Genomic DNA, 19,422 nt, shown 5'->3' on the forward strand with positions numbered 1-19,422 from the left:
AAAAAAAAAGAAAAGAAAAAGGGTGGAGGGGAGAAAAACCTGATCCTTTATGAATTTTAAACATCAGCCCTGCCTATGGGCTACATTTAGGCTGCTTTTCTGTTGACAGGTTCCTAAATTACTTCTGCCACTCTGAATTGTACATCAGTAGTCAGATGAGTTTTCCAGGCTTCATTATGCCATTGTATAACCATAGCTGCCACAGTGTAGTGCCACAAGAAGTCTGTCCTTGAGTATTTCTTTACTTGGGTATTCAGGTAACTTGAGCATGTTGATGCTTTAAGAGAAAAATATAACACCATTAAATAGAAATTCTATGAAATTTCTGATTGCTTTGTCTAGCAGTGAAAACACTACTCAAAATTAACATAAAACCACCCTTTCAAATTTGCATTCAAATTGGAAAACCCTGAAGTAGTATTTAAAAAAAAAAAAAAATTCTGCATTGCAGTTTCTGTTAGCATGCAAATGCAGTGGAAGAAGATAAGTTTCAGCCTAAAATAGGTAAGCAATGGGGTAATTTAGTTTGAAGTAATGGTCTAACTCTGACACTTAAGACAATGTAACTTCAATTAATTTACAGGTAGGTAGTTTCCCTAATGAACATCCCCACCAAAAAAGAGGAGGGCAAGGAATTATGAAGCTACTTAACTTATCAGTTACTCTAAAATGCTGACTGGAGTTCACAGTTGGAAGTTTTCCTCTCCAATGCAGCAATATAGCAATTAGACCTCTGATATTCAGTTAATCAAAACAAATCACAATTCATTTAAACAAAACAACTTAACATACCATGTGCTTGAAGTTGGTAGAAGATTTGGTGTATAGGGCACAGCAGCGATTGTAAAGTTTTGTAATCCACTTCCACCCATGATGTTAGCAAATCCACCATGTGGGACTCTGGAACTAAGAGTTCATCTTAGTAAGTTGTAATCAAGAAAGGAAAATCTTTGTGCTACATATTTTCAAAATCTAAGTTAGCTAAATATATGTACACTAACAAGAACACTCTGAATTTGTAAAACTCCAACTCCACTAGAAGTGGCTTGTGACCAGTTGCTAAGACATCCCTCTATATTTCTGGGCCATAATATGCTTTCAAGTGGCCACAGCAGGTACCCCTATTACTGCATTTAGCATACTGAAGGTGCAATCATTTTGTTTCTATACCTACTGAACTGGAAGTGGTCTGAGGGTCCAAATGTGTCATCTGAATTTGTATCCCAGGGATAGCAAAATGACTATTATATAGTAGGCATCCATTAAGTATTTGCTAAATGGGGCCTCTGTGGTGGTCCAGGGGTTAAGTCTTAACACTATTACCACTGTGGCCTGAGTTTGACCACTGGCCAGGGAGTTCACCCACATATGGGTCTTGCCTGCTGCTCCCCTTAACAGTATATTTCAGCAAATCCACCTATTCTGCTCCCTACTCTTGTCTCTGGTGAATCGGCTCACCACCACATCCTCCCACCTCTGGCCTACAGTCCAGTTATTCTATGCAAAATTTTTTTTTAAATATTTGCTAAGTAAATATTTATTTATTTAAGCAACACATGCTCAAACATGTAACCCGGGTAATTTTCCTATTTGTGAAAATTATCTAAGGATTAGAGTTTCTTTTTTCAGTGGGAAAACAAGAAAATTCTTCACATTTTTCTTTTCAGAGAAGTGTCAGGTACATTTTTTTAAATGTCACCTAACAAAAGGAGACCACAGGAAGACTAATACTTAAAGCTAAACACATCATTAAACACATCCCTTAAAAACTTAACCTTGAGTACATCACTATGCAGGATATAATCATTTACAGGTATACCTCTCTTAAGGGGAGGCACCATGTTCCCTGCCTCTCTTGTGTGTATAGTGGGACTTGTGGTGCAAAATGGCTTAGTGTAACTGGGTTAAATCAAAACCACAAGGAGATACCACTTCCTTCACATTAGAAGGCCCATTATAAGAAAACAAATATTGGAAAGAATATGCAGAAACTGGAACCCTCTTGCATTGCTGGCGGAACGTGAAATGTTATACCCACTGTGGAAAACAGTAATGTAGTTTGTCAGAATTTAAACACAGAATTATGATATATAGCCAAAGAACTGAAAACAATCACAGAGCTATCTGCATATTCATGTTCCTAGCAGTATTAACCACATAGTAAAAAGGTGGAAGCAACCCAACTGACCATTCAAACATGAAGGGATAAAGAAAAATGTGATACACATATACAATGGAATGAGATTCAGCTTTATAAGGAAAGGGAATTCTGACATATACTATAGCTTGGATAACTCTAGAAAGCATTATACCAAGTAAAACAGATCAATCACAAGAAGACAAATAGTGTCTGTTCCACTTATACAAAATATATCTAGAGTGGTCATATTCAGAGAGACATAGAGTAGAACAGTGGCTGTCAGGGTCTAGGGGAAGGTAAGTGGGAAATTAGTATTTAACAGGTACAGTTTCTGCTGAAGAAGATAAAGTCCAGGAGATGGATGACAATGATGGTTTTAAATAATGTGAAACTACTTAATGTCATTGAACTGTACTTAAAAATATAGTTAAAATGGGCCCTCCCTGGTGGCGCAGCAGGTTAAAGCACAGCACTAAGAAGATAAAGCCACTTCAGCATGAGTTTGATCCCCGCCCTGGAGGTGATCCAGGCATGGCAGACCTCTCCAGAACAGCCTGCTGCTTCCCTCAGCAGTGTACTTCATCAGTTGGCCTGTTCTGCTCTCCACTCTGTCTCTGGTGAAGCCTCTCATCGCCCCTGCACCTCTGGCCTGTACCCCAGTTCTGTATGAATAAATAAATCTTTTTCTTAAAAAAATGACTAAAATGTCTTATTTTGTGTTTTAAAACAAATATTTATTTTTTATCACAAACACTAAAACCACCATCAAAAATGCAACAGTATTTACTTGCAATCACAGATGATACTTACTATAGGGGAAAAAGTTAACAACCCATTATAAATGATTCTCTAAAAACACCTTTATCTAAAAAAATTAACAAAGATGACCAAAAGTGATAAAGGAGAGAAGGCCAAACTGTTCTCAATTTCCCATAAAGGTAGAAATTAAAATGACAAACACATATTTTATTTGGACTAGATACAAAAAAATAAGCCTTGACACTTAGACACTCATTATCAGAAAAATCACAGTATCAGGATGATTAATAATGTCTTCCAAGTCACTAAATTTTTTGAAAGATTTATTTATTTATGCATACAGGGCAGAAGTGCAGGGAGTGAGAGGATTCACCAGAGACAGAGTAGGGAACAGAACAGGCAGAGTGACAGAAATACAATGCTGAGGAGAGCAGTGGGCAAGACAAGAGAGTCTGCTGCACCATGTGGGTCACATGCCTGGCCTGAGATCAAACTCGTGCTGCAGTGGCTGCGGACAGCTTCACAATGCTGCAGTTTAAACCATTGTGCCACCACCCATGTAACTAAAATTTAAAAGTAAGCTTAAAAACTAAAATATTTCCCAGCTATAATATCTACATTGAAACTGTCCTGGGTGCCTCCATGGTGGCCTAGTGATTAAGTCTTAGCACTACCACTGTGGAAGACTTGTGTTTGATCACTGGCCAGAGAGGTGATACGCATGGTGCATCAGACCTCTCTTACCTTGCCTGCTGCTCCCTTCAGTGATATATTGCAATACATCTATCTGTTCTGCTCCCCATTCTGTCTCTGGTGAATCCACTTTCCCCCAGGCATCTCTAGTCTACATCTCAGTTCTTCTGTACAAAAATAAATAAATCTCTGGGGGGTGGGGGAGGTAGGGAAGAAACTGTTCTACATGCTGATAGTCACAAAAGTACAAATTTGACTGGGTCCCATACCTGTCATCAGTAGATCTTTAGGCTCATCAAGCTCTCGTGTGTGTAAGAAAAAATAATTAAATAGAATACTTACTTCCTATTTAAAGTGGCAAGTGCTATACCTATTCTAATGTTTAGGGGTCTAATATAGAGGTGTCACAGATAGACCTTCATGAACAAGAGGTATCTATTTTCCTTGCCCTGCTTAGATGCAGTCACCTCAGACTACAACTGCCAGCATGCCACAAGCCAAACCTCCCAAATGGAGAGAGCTATACAAAGGGAAGTAGAGCAGTGAAGGAGCCTCAGAGGAGACACATGTGCAGAGACTGCTTTAGGTCTTTGGCAGAGATCATGGCAGTCATCATCCTGACTTCATGTGGGACTATGTGGTACAATTGGAAGTCTGAGCCTCTCCTTTTATCTTAGTTCTCCAGGATCTACCTACATAAATGCTTTCCTGTGTTTTTCTGTCAGAAGATACCTTCGACTTGCGGAAATCTTTCAAGTACATGAGGTGATAATAAATTTTATTAGGAAACTATTTTTTGTAAACCTTTCTTCTCTCTCTTTCTGTGCCCACCAATTCTATTAAAAATCTTTTACACTAAGAATCTACTTCCTTTGCCTTGGTGAACATGGATGGCCAAATCCCTTCCAGAGAACACACCCCTTAAAAATTTGTGGTCACCTGGAGCTGCTAAATCACATGCAGATCAAAGGAAAATTAAGGTCTGAAGGAAGTTAGATTTAGATGGAATTTAAAATAAGAACTCTATTTAGACTAAACCTGAAAAGGTGACGTTGTACATCTGAAGATGTATTGTTTCCTTTAAACTACACATATACTTCATCTCAGTTTAAATGAATTCACATATTATACTTCATGGTCAATTAAATAATAGTGAAATTCTTTTTAATAATGACTATTGAGAATGAAGGGTACTGTGTACTCCTATACCATGTATTTTTTTATTCTATGAGAGCAGCAACTTAATAGATATTTTTAGTACCAGAGAACTTGAATACAGATCTCCTTGACTTAAGAAAGGATTATGTCCCCATAAACCCTCTGTACACTGAAAACATCACTGCCGAAATGCTAACGGCCATAGCGCACTACCACCGCCCAGTATCATGAGAGAGATCTGCACATTCTAGTGAATGTGTAGTTTTCACACCATAAAGTCAAGTTAGGGACCATCTATAATTGTTTTCTGCATTTTTAAACTCCTACCAACCAAATCACAGGGGGAAATATAATAATTCATTAAATAGGATTTATGCAGAAACTATTTAATAAGAGCCCTATCTCACAACAAAAACCAAAAATAAGTTCAAAAATTGGAATATTAAAACAAACTGTAAATGGTATGGGAAAAATGTGAAAAAGCATGAACATACAATCTTGGGAATATGGAAGAATTATGAAAACAGTAAGGAAGAATACTGATAATCAACCTGCAACATAAGTTACAAGTTATAATTTAAATCATATGTAAATCTATATGTTTAACATAAGGTTAAAAGCAAGACAAACTAAGAGATATATAGTGTTCCCAATAAAGAACATTTAAAAGTGAATTTCTGCAAGTGACAGTATAAAGTGCACAAAATAAGCAATCCACATGATAAAAGTTATGCAAGAAATTAGATGAAAATCAAGACAAATATACCCTGTATCAATATAATAAAAGTAAAAGACCCTCCTCTCGTTTCCTGTTGATGTGACTACCTCTCTGAAGGATAAGTGCACAGTAATATCAAAGTTGTAAAAGTTCACATGCTTTTATACTCAAAAATTTCTACTCTAAGAATTTATCCTATAGTCAAAAGAGCCGATAAGTATACAAGGATTCCATATTTGTTAGCATTATTCATAAACAGCAACAATTAACAATAAAGGTGACTATCAACTAAGGATGATCATAAACAGGAGAATAGGGAGCACCTTAAAACTCAGATCACTGTGTATTAGGTAATACTTTTTATATTTATTTCTGTGAAACAATGTGACTGCTTTTAATTGGTATTAATTGGTAGGTGGTATTTTTTTGTATAAACATATCACACTTTGATTATCCATACAATTATTAATGAACATTTGGATTGTTTTTGTATGGGATCACTATGAAAAATGCTCTGAAAGGACATTTATTTCCAGGTCTTTGTGTGAACTTATCTTTTCATTTCTCTCAGGTAAATTTCTAGGAATAAAACTGTTGGGTGTTATGTTGATTTTACTAGTAAATTTATAGTAAAGTGTCAGACTGTTTTCCAAAATAGTTTTAAAATTTTACATTATTTTATATATATATACACACACACATACACGAGATTGGCAGTTGTTCCTTATCCACATCAACTTTTGTTACTGCTGCATTTTGGTCCCTTGTGTGTAAGGTGCTATCTTGTTGCAGTTTTAATTTGTATTTCCATGATTAATAAATATAATGGACAGTGAAAAACAAAGAAAATAAAAGTAGATCTATAAATGGAATAACTTTAAATAATACAGTTAAATTCAAAAGTTATAAAATAGGAATAACATTTTTAAAAAGTAGAAATTCATATAGATGGGAAAAATTACAAAATAACCAAAATGGTAATGGTGATTATCTTTAGAAAACTGAGAATAGAAGTTATCTTTTTCTCTTATCTGAATTGTCCTACTTCCAACATATAACTTTGTAACTATGTTTTTAAGTTATAATTTTAATTACTCAAGTTTTTGATTATTTCTTAGTACTAAGAATGAAAAAAATAAAACCTAACATTTGTCTTATATCTTTAGTCAAAAATCTGTGAATATTCATGTTTTTTTTTAAATTCTGAGAATTTTTCAACTATTTTTCTATATAGTTGAAAGCTAAGAATATAAAGCAAAATGTTAACAGTGTTATCTCTGAACAGTGTAATTACTTTAATGGAATTTTCATTTTCTTCTATCTAGTCTCCATTCTCAGTAATTATTAAAATTAGAAAATAATGAACTTTAAATTATACATATACTTTATATAGAAATACACTCAATTTTGTTTTTAAAATAGAAAAAATAAAGAAATGCAAGTACATTAAAATATTTATGATTATTGCGGGGGTATTTTTCTTATTTTCTATCTGTTCCAACTTCCCTAGAAGAATGATATAATTTCAAAAATAAGCCATATTTTTTATAAATAAAGGTGCACAGATGAAATTCTGAGTTATCAAGAGTAAAAAAAGGCCTTTTCCCCCATCTTTCAGAAATATAACTTAAAAGCATCTAGTTTTCTATTATATTTAATTAGTTCTAAAACAGAATTTTCAAAGTGCAGTATCACGGATTTTTTTAGGCCATAAGTGGTGAGATGTTTGATAAGTACTAGAGAAAAATCACTGCATATGAGTATCATATGTATCATGGGTACATATCTGTCTGTGTTATTTAGCAACACACAAGAGAAATGTGACTACTGTCATTAGCTTACCTACAAAATGAAGATTACCAAGTTATAAAGTACAATATACATTCTAATATCCTGATTAGCAGTTTATTATTATATACATTAAATAAACATTTACTGAGTACTACATGTGTTTTATCTTTAATGCCTAAATAAATCCATGTTTACTACCTAAAAGAGTGGAAAGGGAGGTGAGAAACTGGCAACTCAGAGAAATAATTCATCTTGATTGTTTATCTCTAAGCCATTAAGAAACGGAATACATTAAAATTCTTTCCACATTATCATAAAAACACGTTTTACCTGCCAGTAACAAACTGCAAGAGAAGCACTCTCTCCTCTGGAGTAATGTCTTCCACAACTTCCCAGAACCACTAACAACAAGAACAATAAAAAAAACTTAGCACATATTTCAGAGCAACTGTAGACTGCTAATACCAGGGAAATATGCAATATGCATAAGGCATATTTTATTCTACAAAACTCATTTATCAAAAATGATTTTATACAAAGCATTCATATGCAATATTCCCATGAGAAGAATTTAGGGAAAAACTTTACTTTGTTAATTAATGTAGGTTTCCATCCAATCGTGCTGAAAAGCTTACAAAATTAAATGGCAAAACTTCATTCTAAGCTCTAGAGAGGCTTTACCTGAATAACTGGATCTTCCCTTTCATAGCCACTTGTGTATTCTGTATTTTTTATCCAATCACTCACATCAATTTCTGGCATGCCAGAAAGCAGCAGCTCCTTTGGGGAGAAAGAGAAGTTATTTCATTAATCTTCTTTGGGGGGGGGAGGGGAGCAATTACATTTAAATAGTAAAGTTGTCTTAATTGGAAACTAATCCCACGTAAAACTGATTTATTTTTGTGACAATTTCTGCATGTCATCAATAAAAACTACTATACTACCTGGAAAATAAAACCCTTAATACTGACAAACTTAAATACTGGAGATTTTATGACATCTCCATATTGATATAATTTAATTAAAACACCAGAGACAATCATTTTATAAGTAAACTTACAAGTTTTATTGTACAATAATTTCATGAACATTATTTTTTGTCATATTTTTATTTCAGATATTTATTAAATTCTATAAAGAAACTGTACGCTCAACATGAAGTCATAACAAAGACCTGAACAACAGCTGGATTAAGCTAGGAAAAAAGGAAGCAATATAATAATAAGTTCTTATTTGTTAGAAGAGATTCAGGTCTTTTAAGAACTCTGTTGTGTAATTCAGATTATTTAAAGTCAACATTCCCCAAGGTACAATTTTTCTTATGACTCTCAACTAGCTTTTTTTTTTTCCCCAGGAAAGTGCTGAAAATACTGGGTGGTGGGGGGTATAATTAAAGGGACATACCATTGTATTTATTTAAATACTAAAATGAAAGCATGGGCAAAACTAATCTATGAACAAAATAAAAACTGAAAGGTGGTATTTTTCTGTTGATCTAGTACTTACTATCGTAAATTATACTTTAATAAGAGCGCTCTATTTAAGCTACTGTGTTTATTATTAAGACTTAAACAAGTCAAAGAGGTTAAAAATAATTACCAAACATGAAATAAAAAACAAAATGAGGCAAAGTATAGACATAAGTCACACAAAATAAGAAATCCCTTTAGAGCATAATGAAAGAGAGACAAATTAAGGAGCAAAACAAAACACTCACTACAGATTATAGATAGGCAAAGTATATACCACATGAGTATGAAATGAAGAAACAGACATATATATAGTAAAATAAGAAGTTAGATAACACAAATACAAGAAAAATTAACTTAATTCTCCTTTTTGGAAGTACAAGTGTTAGTATCAGCCTCCTTGACTCCATATGACCAAACAAATTCAGAAGTTATGTAAATATTACTTTTGGGAAGACTGGTCTTGAACATCTGCCAAACTGAACACTATGGAACATATTCCATTTTTATCATCACCTGATTCCATTTCACATTAAGAAATAGCTAATATGGTTGTAAAGCTTAAGGGAAGCTGAGGCACAAATCATATAACCCACTTCTAAATATCATGTCTTACTATATGTTATTCCATTTATCATAGCACACCAAAATTACTACAGTTACATCAACGGAGTTTTGTATTGCTATGTAACAAAAAAAGAACTGTTGTTTTTCCTTACCAATTCATATTCATCAAAAAGTTGTATGAGGGAGGGTGGAATGAACATATGAAAGCCCTGTAAAAAAGCATTGATCTGAGGCTGAATAGCTCTTGTCATTCGAAGTTCAGTAACAAGCTGGACATACTCTGCCTATAAAAGAAAATTTTCATGATGTCTTTAATTTTTCATACATAAGATGTTGATATAATAATCTCTCATTTAAGAGATATGGCTTAGAATTAATTTGGCACCAATATTCATATACATCAGCACACCAATAAATGAACTTTCAATAAGCTAGTTAAATCTTTCAATAAGCTAGTCAAAATCTTAGGACTCAAACACCTATGATTTCTTTTCATGCCAGCTAGTGCTATCAGATCGCCTTTTGAAAAATATCATCAATATGACCTTATCTCACTACCATATCTAGCACTCTGGTCCAAGTTGTCATCATTTCTCACCTGGGTTACTAGAACCTCTGGAGTCCCTGTTCCCATTCTCTTTGTACTATTTCTTCTCAACACAACTGAGTGATTTTAGAAGAGAGAGAGAGATAGAGATAGAGAGATAATTCAGAATATGTAAACTCTCCTGCTCCAAACCCTACCATGACTTCCCATGAAGAAAGTAAAATCCGAACTCCTTTCTTAGTCTTATAAGACCCTAAATGATCAATCTAGCCGCTGCTTTGTCTCATTTCCTTCCATTTCCCTCTTTGTTCATTCACTCTATTGCTAAGAACACAAACTTATTCAAGTGTCTTTGTACACCCTGATGTCTCTGACTGAAATGTCTCATCAGAACACAATCTCTTTGTAGTCTGGGTCTCTGTTTTGTCTAAACAGTATAGATCACAAATACCTTAAAAAAAGAAGCAGTCACTTTGTAAAGTGTTAAACACCCAACACCAAAAATAAGTGATAAATACACACATTCATCAAATTCATTTATGCATACACAAAGTTCATAAAGTAGCCTTTTTAAACACAGCTGCTTGATTCTGGGTTAAGATAAACTTTCACACATTTTATTTTTAAATATATCATCATCAGTGTCATAGCAAGTAGTGTCACTTAAGATTTTACTGGTAAAAAAGAATGTATTTTGGCTCAGACTACAATGAATTCTCACACCATAAAACAGCTAGATATTTTTTAAGCCTACATCTTACCTCCATCGAGAAAACTATTTTAGGTCCCTTTCTTCTATTTTGGAACTAATTTGAGCTCTGTTTCCAAAATACACTTCACAGGCACTGAGCCAGCCTGTACATATATGGCTATGAATTCACCATATGTCTCAGAGCTACAGAAGTTTCACCGTGGACTCCTCACACCATTCCCCAAATCCCACTGGCTCCTTCTGCAGTCTGACACAGGGAACACCGCCATCCTTGCCATCAGTCTACTCTCAACCCCATATTCCACTCCTAACCAGCCAAGGTTTTTATCGAATATAGGAATTAATCACTTACACACAGTTAGTTACTAGGGACAGAAATGTGTACCAACAATCAAACATAAACATCAAGTAAATTTTCAGAGCCCAACCCAAGAAATAATATAATATAATCTTAAGGCCCAATTCAATAAACACTGCTCAAGACTATAACAAATTATGAAGGATGAAAGTAACAGATTTATGAATTACTTGAGAATACTCTGCCTATTTTAATATGCTACTGTATTCTGTATTTATAAGAGCAGTATACATTTATTATCAACTAATTCCTATTATTTCATACATTTGATTTTTTAAAAAAAATAAACACTCACAAATACACTAATCTTTCCTCACATGTGCCCTTCCAGTATTATTTTCCACATTTATTTCATTAATTCTGGCCCACAGTTACTAGATATAATTTTTTTTAATCAACCCCCCTTCAGCTACCAGCCTCCATATTGTTGTAATTTAAATGTGGTGAATCTTGAGATAAGTTATTTTTAAGTAAATTAATAAAATCCTAGCCATCAAAAATCCTCAAGTTGTTTGGTAAAGGATGCTTAGTAGAAAAATTATCTCAATTTAAAAGCATCCAAAATGTTTCTTGGTCTCCTTAAACAGCTCACCTTCAAAAAAGAGGTTAACACAAATTAGCATTTTCTGGATACTGTGAATTACTACTATGAACATTCATTACTACTACGTACTATTATTTTGACAGTATATATTATAGACAAATACACTGGCTGCAGTCCCATCACCTTTGAAGGCATCCATGTAACTTATCCACATACTTTCTGCCCTTACATAACTACATAAAGTATGTTATATGCTTTAAGAAAATACAGGAAGTAAAAATGACAATCACTCTATGAAACACTGTTAAAATGCACTGCACAACTCAACATTAAAGATAAACCAAATCTAAATTCTCAATTTGTTTTAAGGTACTAGAAGAGATGACATAACTTTGCGATGAGCAAACTGTTACTCCCCATAGACAGCATATCCTAGAAATTGTTACCTGTCCTACTAAGTTTTTGTTGTTCATTCTTTGAGGGCATAAAATAGTATTATCAATAAATGCTACAGAATTAAACTGGAGAATTAACGACATTAAAGAATCTGAGTAACTATACTGATGAAACTGTTACATTAATACATAGAAAGTTTTCAACTAAAAAAGCTTCAGCACAGTGAAAAGGTTAAAAGCATAAACAAAGGAAATTTAACTCAATCTCTAAACTTGGTAACATGATTGTTAGGTAGGTTTGCAATAGTTACTAAGCTAAAAGGGAGGAAAATAAAAATAAAAGCTTTAATGAGATTCTACCTGCAAATATTATGGTCTATTTAAATTATAAGTCTAGTTACAGAAATACTTTTAAGTAATCTCCTATTCTTCTGAATATATGGAATGGATAATATTACCCCCTAAAAACCTTCCTCAAAAATATTTACTTCTTTTTAGGCTTTGAACTGGAGGGGTAGTGGTAATGTTGAAAACTGACATTTTGGAAATCATTTTTCTTTTAAAAAAAAAAAAGTTCTCCTTCTAGATAGGAAGATACTAACGATAATTTAAAACCCCATCAAATAATACACACATACACTCAACAAAGAAAAATTTAGACCTGCACTGTTCTAAAAAATTTCAGAGTAATAAATACATCTCTCCTAATATACTTTCCTGAAGATGCAAATAAGGAATCCACTTAAGTCAATAATCTATCTACACCAGACTGTATTTTGTGCTTGTCTGTGCAAAATGTTTTTGCTAAGTAAATCAAATGAGGGTAGCGGTAAAATGCAATGTGTATTTACCAAATCAAAATGATGGGGGAACATATTAAATTATATAATTCAACAAACATAATAAATTTGTCACCCTGTTCATATTCACTGCATTTTACTGAAAGAGAGCCCTAACATCAAACAATCATAGACACCTCAATTTAAACTGAAGGCCCACCAGTTACTATTTTGAGTCACTGGACAAAAATACAAACCGGGGCTTCAAATTTATAGACTACCTTGATTCAAATCCTAGCTCTACCTCCATGTGATTTGGAGGATGCTACTTAGTCTTTTAATACCTTAGTCTCCTTGCCTGTACAACAGGAAACCTACACCTCTCAAAGAACTATTTAAATTATATATTCAGATAAACAGTGCCCAGCACATTATAAGAACATAGTAAATGTTATATGATTTTAATGTTAAAATTGTTACCACACTAAATAAGTAGAAATAATCATCTCTAAAGGCTGTTATAGTAGTGTATGAAAAATGAAGAGACATCTCAAACCATGAAATATACACATAGTAATTAACAAGTGGTAGTTAACTATTGTTAGAACTAGAAAATAAATGAAAAAAGAAAAGATGAAAAGGATGGCAAAACCACCAGTCATTGTGGGGCCCAATTCACAAAAATGGCTGTTCTCCTTGAACCTTCTTTCTCATATTCCCAAACAATTACTAAGTTCTATGAATTCTATATCCTCAAAAGTATTATCATTTTTTTCATCCTCACTGCCACTGTCTTATAAAATCCCTCATTTATGCTCCCCAGAACCGTCATAACCACGCATAAGAAGCCTTGACTCCAATATTACAAGTTTGATCCATTTTTCACCCTTAAAGCTGAGTCTGTTATTGTTGCTTTCCCAAGAAAACAGAAATACAATCAAGGTACCCCATTCTCCAACATTCTCTCAATCAACCTCATAGCTTTCAGAATATTTTTCAAATTCCTAATTCTGAATGCAAAGCCTTTACTTTTTTTTAAGATTTATTTATGCATACAGAACTGGGGTACAAGACAGAGGTGTGCGGCGGTGAGAGGCTTCACCAGAGACAGAGTGGGGAGTAGAACAGGCAGACTGATGAAGTACACTGCTAAGGGGAGCAGCAGGCGAGACAGGAGAGGTCTGCCGTGCCCCAGCACCGAACTCACACTGAAGCGGCTGTGGCTAAACTGCAGTGCTGCATCCTAACCCTCTGTGCCACCAGGGAGAGCCGCAAAGCCTTTCATCAGGACTTACCCCCTAACACCCCATCCCAAATTTTCTCCCTTCATTTACTCTGAAATCTAAGTTAAATTCTACAATTCTGATTTTCCTGTGGTTCCCCTAATACTCACCCTTTGTTATCTCTATGCCTTCCTGTAAATCCAAAGCATTTCTTTCCTCCCTTCTATCTTCCTATCTAACCACTTAATGATTCTCTTCCATAATCCAGCTTCCATGCTACCTCCTCAATTCCTGGATAGCTTGTCCCACCCCAACCCATTACTTCCCCTCTCAGCCTAAAAGAGCTAACACTTACTATTTATGAGCTTACTCTTCCATTCTAAGAGTTAGATGGTACAATCCAATAACTCAGCAAAACTTATCACTTCAAGCTCAAGGTTTTATAGTTCAAAGAAGGACTTTATGGTTCTACAATTTCACCTCTCAGTCAAGAATTTAAAAGTGAAAAGCAAAGGTAAAAAAATGAAAGCAGAAAACAAATTTAAGATGAAAATAAAGGTAAATATGTAGCTGTTGCTAATTCAATCATTTTCAAAAACAAAACATGGAGGATATTTTCTAGATTTTAAAACAAATCGCTGACATACAAAATTAATTTAGATGAGCACTATATTTCAAATGTGGAATTGAAATACATTTTTGAGCCTATGTTGCTTTTTTATTTAATATACTACTTTTTAGTATATGTAGTGTCGAAGCAAGCACTTAATATACGACTTTTTAAACTAAGTATTTTCATCTATCTGGCTTCACTCTTTAATTACCTTCCAATGAAATTTAAGAATAAATGCCTCCCCCATGTGGAGATCAGCTTACATAGCCTCTCACTAATAAGCATGGCAAGTCATTTAAGTTTCAATATGCTTACAAATTCTCCACAGTGAACTCAGAATGTGGTAATTAAAACATTATATCTAAAAAGATAAGAGGCTGACCCTAAAGTAACAGAAAAACCTCATGACAGAAATTTATGTTAAAATTAACAAGTTTCTTTAAAGAACATGGCTTGAAATTGTATTTATAAATTGATTACCTCAACAACTTTAAAACAAATGACAAATTTAAAATACAGGTATATTCTGAAAGATTTAATTTTTTAAATTAATCAGGTTGCCTACTAAATAAATATTATTTAAGCATCAACAATATGATAGACAATTATATTTGACTCTTACTAGAAAACTAAGAGATTCAATTTACTATACAGAAGAAAAAGTGAAACTGAGAATTTACAAATTAATGATTACGATCCTGCTTTTTATCTCAAGAACCAAAACTACTCATTAAAAAAGTAAGCCTGTACAGGGAAGAAAATAATAATAATAATGAACAACTATATACCAGAGACATTTTACGGGGGTTGGGTGGGGAGTAGGATCAAAAACGGTGCAGGGAGGCAAATGCACTTGACTATGGTCATGGCACACGGGTGATTTGGTGATGGGAAACCCACGGGGATTACAACTGAGATGGAAAAAGGCATAAAATGATATAAAAATAAACTATTATTTAAAAAAAAAGCCTGCAATCAAAGAAGCAATCAGCCCATATATCTAAACAATAATGTATTAAACTTGGAAACAAAAATTCCAAGTTCGTTACTATTACAACAGCATTCCAACCTCAGACTAGACCTACAATGAAGGGCATACCCTCAATGTGAGCACAGTGTGATATTTAGTCTCTTACTTCTTTATGGATTTCAATAAAAGGCACAAATGCAAAACAATGTATATTTATTTAAAATACCTAAGCAAAAACCTATCATAGTGACAAGGAGGCTGTTTCAGAGATGTGTGTATGACTGTAAACTATCATGCAATTATTAATAGCTCTTCCAGCTTTGCTGTATAAAATATATCTGAGAGGAGTGCCATGACCAATCAACTTACCAGATATAATATTCACACTTAGGAATGAGTGTGAACTTGAGTTTATCTAGAGATTGCTTGCAATGAAGATTCTATGATTTTTTTATCCTTAGTTCAGAGGTCTCCAGTGTAACATAAAATAATAAATGCACTATAAGATGGATAATTTATAACTGGATGATTTTTAAAAATATTTTCATTCACTGTCAAGCTCATACAGATTTTAAAAACAAATTTCAGAAATTTCCTATTTTAATCTCTACACCTTAATATGACCCACTAGATTAAAACATTTAGATCTTGGGCTTCCTTAGTGGCTCAAGAGGTTAATTAAGTACAGCACTATGAAGCTATCCACAGCTACTGCAACACGAGTTTGAACCCTAGCCAGAAAGCTGAACCTCATGCCACAGCAGACCTCTCCTGTTTCTCCCGCTGCTCATCTAAGCAGTATGTTTCAGTGGATCTGCCTGTTCTGCTTCCCACTCTGTCTCTGGCAAATCCTCTCACCCCCTGCACCTATGGCCTGTACCCTAGTTCTTTTATAAATAATCTTTTTTAAAAAATAAAATCATGTTGAGATCTTTTTCAACATGATTAATTTTACAAATAATACAAAGAACCTTAGACCTGAAATTACAAAAAGACCTGGATTTGGGCCCCAGCTTTACCATTAACTCTTTAGGTTCCAGTGTCCTCATGTATAAAATAAAGATTAAAATATATGTTAGTGTAAATGTTTAAAAACTGAGCTCCTGATTTTATTTTCAAAAATTAAACTTTAAAAAATATGTATAGTATCCAAATTTCAGAAAAGTCAAACTATAGTTTAACATTTAGTCCCCATTCCTTGATATATCTGAAACTGAAAGCCTATTTTTATAGAACACCATCCAATAATAACCAACTTCTGTGGTGAACTTTCCAGCTTATAAAATGCTAGTAACAATTCTATGGGAGGTATTATCCCAGTTTTACAGAACATAAAACTGCTATTCAAAGAGGTTAAAATGTGGCTAAGTTTTTTGGCCTTAAAAAAATATGTATTTTATAAAATTTCTAGGCTACAAAATATTTCAGTAAATACTACTTTTAGAATTAGTTGATTCTGAAGCTTTCTTGATATATATATATATATATATGAAATCCAACTACAGAAATGGAAAACAGGATTTTAGTCTTGTTTAACCATGGACTGCTAACCAGAAATGGAATTCAAAACCAAATTTTCTGACTTTTGATTTCCTATATATAACACATTAAAACATAAGATGAAACTATATTATAAACTATCATTTAACGGTGAAATTTAATACACCAATAATTAAAATTAATACGTGTGAACATGAGATATGATAACAACAATCAGGCTATAAAGTTTTTTAAAAATCAAGCTCAGAGGTCTCACAGATATATTGTATCTCAAAAACATGTATAAAATTCTGAAATTTCTTACTGAAACTCTTACATTGTACTTTTAAACTACCTATAGCAGTGATTATGTAAAACTGTGAAGTGTATGTCGTAGTGATGATTACAATTATGATCTTGATAACAGCTAATATTGCTAAGCAAATTTTTCAACATGCAATTGCCTAATTTATATAATCAGCTGAACTTGCCTGTAGGATGTTTCAGGAGTCACCTCATCATAACAAATATATCACTGAAAAAATCCTTCCTAAGTTAAAGTTTGATATTTGATAGTTTTGTTAACACTTTATCTGTTATTATAAGAAATTATAACAGCAAAAGTCTTCCCAGCTAGTACCAGGAAGCTTTAGTGTAATCAGCAAACTAGGAGGACCAAATTAGAAACAATAGCAAAGATAAAAATTTCAATACTTACTTTGTTATTTTGAGTCACAAGAATACTTCCACCCCCGGGTTTCAAAGGCACCTCTTCCATTGCTCCAAACACATCAGTCTCTACAGAAAAGGTTAATTCTAGACCCAGGTCACTAATATCATTATCTAAAATCCACTGCAAATTTTTGGCATATTCTGGATCAATAGATGCCACATCTTGGTAATTTACAGGAATGCCTAAAAATGCAAACATACAGCAGTTATTCTCTAAATAGTTCAGCCTTCCCTTATCTGTTTAATGGTAAAATACTGCCCTCTACAGTTACTTTATAGAACTGTAAAACAATCCAACTCGGCATGATTAAATGGATGCTAGCTCCTGAACCTAGAAACTGTTAATTTACATTTCCATTTCTTCTGTATTTTTATAATGTATTCTTTCTTTGAAATAGATATTCAGGAAGTTATTGTACACCTTGAAAAGTACAATCTCTTAAGTACAATCTTCTTATAAAATGCATGATTGGCATAAATAGAACACATGCTAAAAAAAATGTCCTCTAATATATTGGTTTTTCTCTCCCTCAAGTTTCCAAATGCTTTACATACTAGACACTCTACAATATTAAAAAACTGATTTCACCCAAAATGCCACCACTTCATTTAAATGAAATTTTCCTAAAGACTACAATAATTACCTTAAGTAAAATTCATACAGAAATAACAATAAAGCCATACCAAGAATGTGCTTATAGAATGATCTTGTGAAGTAAATGTTAACCAGCTGCCTATGGTTCAAAGCTAATCCCAGGATCTGTCCAGCAAAACGGAAGTAGTTTAAATGATCAGGATTCACATAGGAGTTGCTATTAGGCTGAAAAGTAGTTCCTGTTAAAAAAAAAAAAAAAGGCAAAATAACTTCTTCTTTTTTAAAGATTTTATTTATTCATTCATATAGAACTGGGGTACAGGCCAGAGATGCGGAGGGTGAGAGGATTCACCAGAGACAGAGTGGGGAGCAGAACAGGCAGATCCACGAAGTACACTGCTGAGGAGAGCAGCGGGCGGGTCAGGAGAGGTGTGCCTCACCATGTGGACTCCTCCAGGGCAGGCGGGAATCGAACTCATGCGGAAGTGGCTTAAGCTTTGTAGTGCAGTGCTTTAACCCGCTACGCCACCAGCCACCAGGGAGGGCCAAAATAACTTCTTTTTAAGAAACAGTATACAGAAGAGAGATCATTTCAAAGCAGATAACTTAGTTCACATATAACATTAGCCAAACTAAGGTTACAGTATGTTTAAACTGCCAGAGAAATGTTTTTTGTAGATTATATAATAGGTGCTAGAATTAAAGTTCAAAAGATAATCATCAGTTCACACAGATTCATCAGAGTAAGTCTGCAAAGAAAAAAACTGAGAATACTTTTAACTGAAAGCAGCTGGAAGAAGTGTCAGAGAGACCTTCAGAAATACTAAAAGACAGTACACAAAGATCCACACTATTTCCTATACGGTACGGCAGCACCTACTAGCTGTGAATTAGGACAGACACTGTCTCACTCTTCTGTATCTGTTCAGTGCAGTGGTATTCACTACTCTTTTTCTCCTTAAGAAATACAGCATCGGGCCCTCCCTGGTGGTGCAGCGGGTTAAAGCACGGCACTGAGAGGCTTAGGCCACTTCTGCATGAGTTCAATTCTCGCCTGCCCCGGAGGTGGCCACATGGCATGGCAGACCTCTCCTGACCCGCCTGCTGCTCCCCTCAGCAGTGTACTTGGTCGATCCACCTGTTCTGCTCCCCACTCTGTTCCTGGTGAATCCTCTCACCC

The 19,422-nt window shown here is 34.1% G+C and overlaps 1 protein-coding gene across 2 annotated transcripts in view; it reads right to left on the reverse strand.

Annotated features, from left to right (window-relative positions):
• Nucleotides 1-6: 6 nt before the first annotated feature.
• Nucleotides 7-19,422, reverse strand: part of HACE1 (HECT domain and ankyrin repeat containing E3 ubiquitin protein ligase 1) — a 63,360-nt gene continuing 43,944 nt past the window's right edge. For both annotated transcript variants that reach the window (XM_012724253.1, XM_004673731.2), the window contains exons 18-24: nt 18,332-18,481; nt 17,634-17,830; nt 9,448-9,579; nt 7,941-8,039; nt 7,590-7,660; nt 793-906; nt 7-277 (exon numbers count right to left, since the gene is read on the reverse strand). In XM_012724253.1, the coding sequence (XP_012579707.1) occupies nt 175-277; nt 793-906; nt 7,590-7,660; nt 7,941-8,039; nt 9,448-9,579; nt 17,634-17,830; nt 18,332-18,481 (866 nt within the window). In that variant the 3' untranslated portion in view covers nt 7-174. The remainder of the gene's footprint in view (nt 278-792; nt 907-7,589; nt 7,661-7,940; nt 8,040-9,447; nt 9,580-17,633; nt 17,831-18,331; nt 18,482-19,422) is intronic.

Source organism: Condylura cristata, unplaced genomic scaffold (genome assembly GCF_000260355.1).
Source record: "Condylura cristata isolate star-nosed mole 26May11 unplaced genomic scaffold, ConCri1.0 scaffold00001, whole genome shotgun sequence".
NCBI classification, from domain to species: Eukaryota; Metazoa; Chordata; class Mammalia; order Eulipotyphla; family Talpidae; genus Condylura; species Condylura cristata.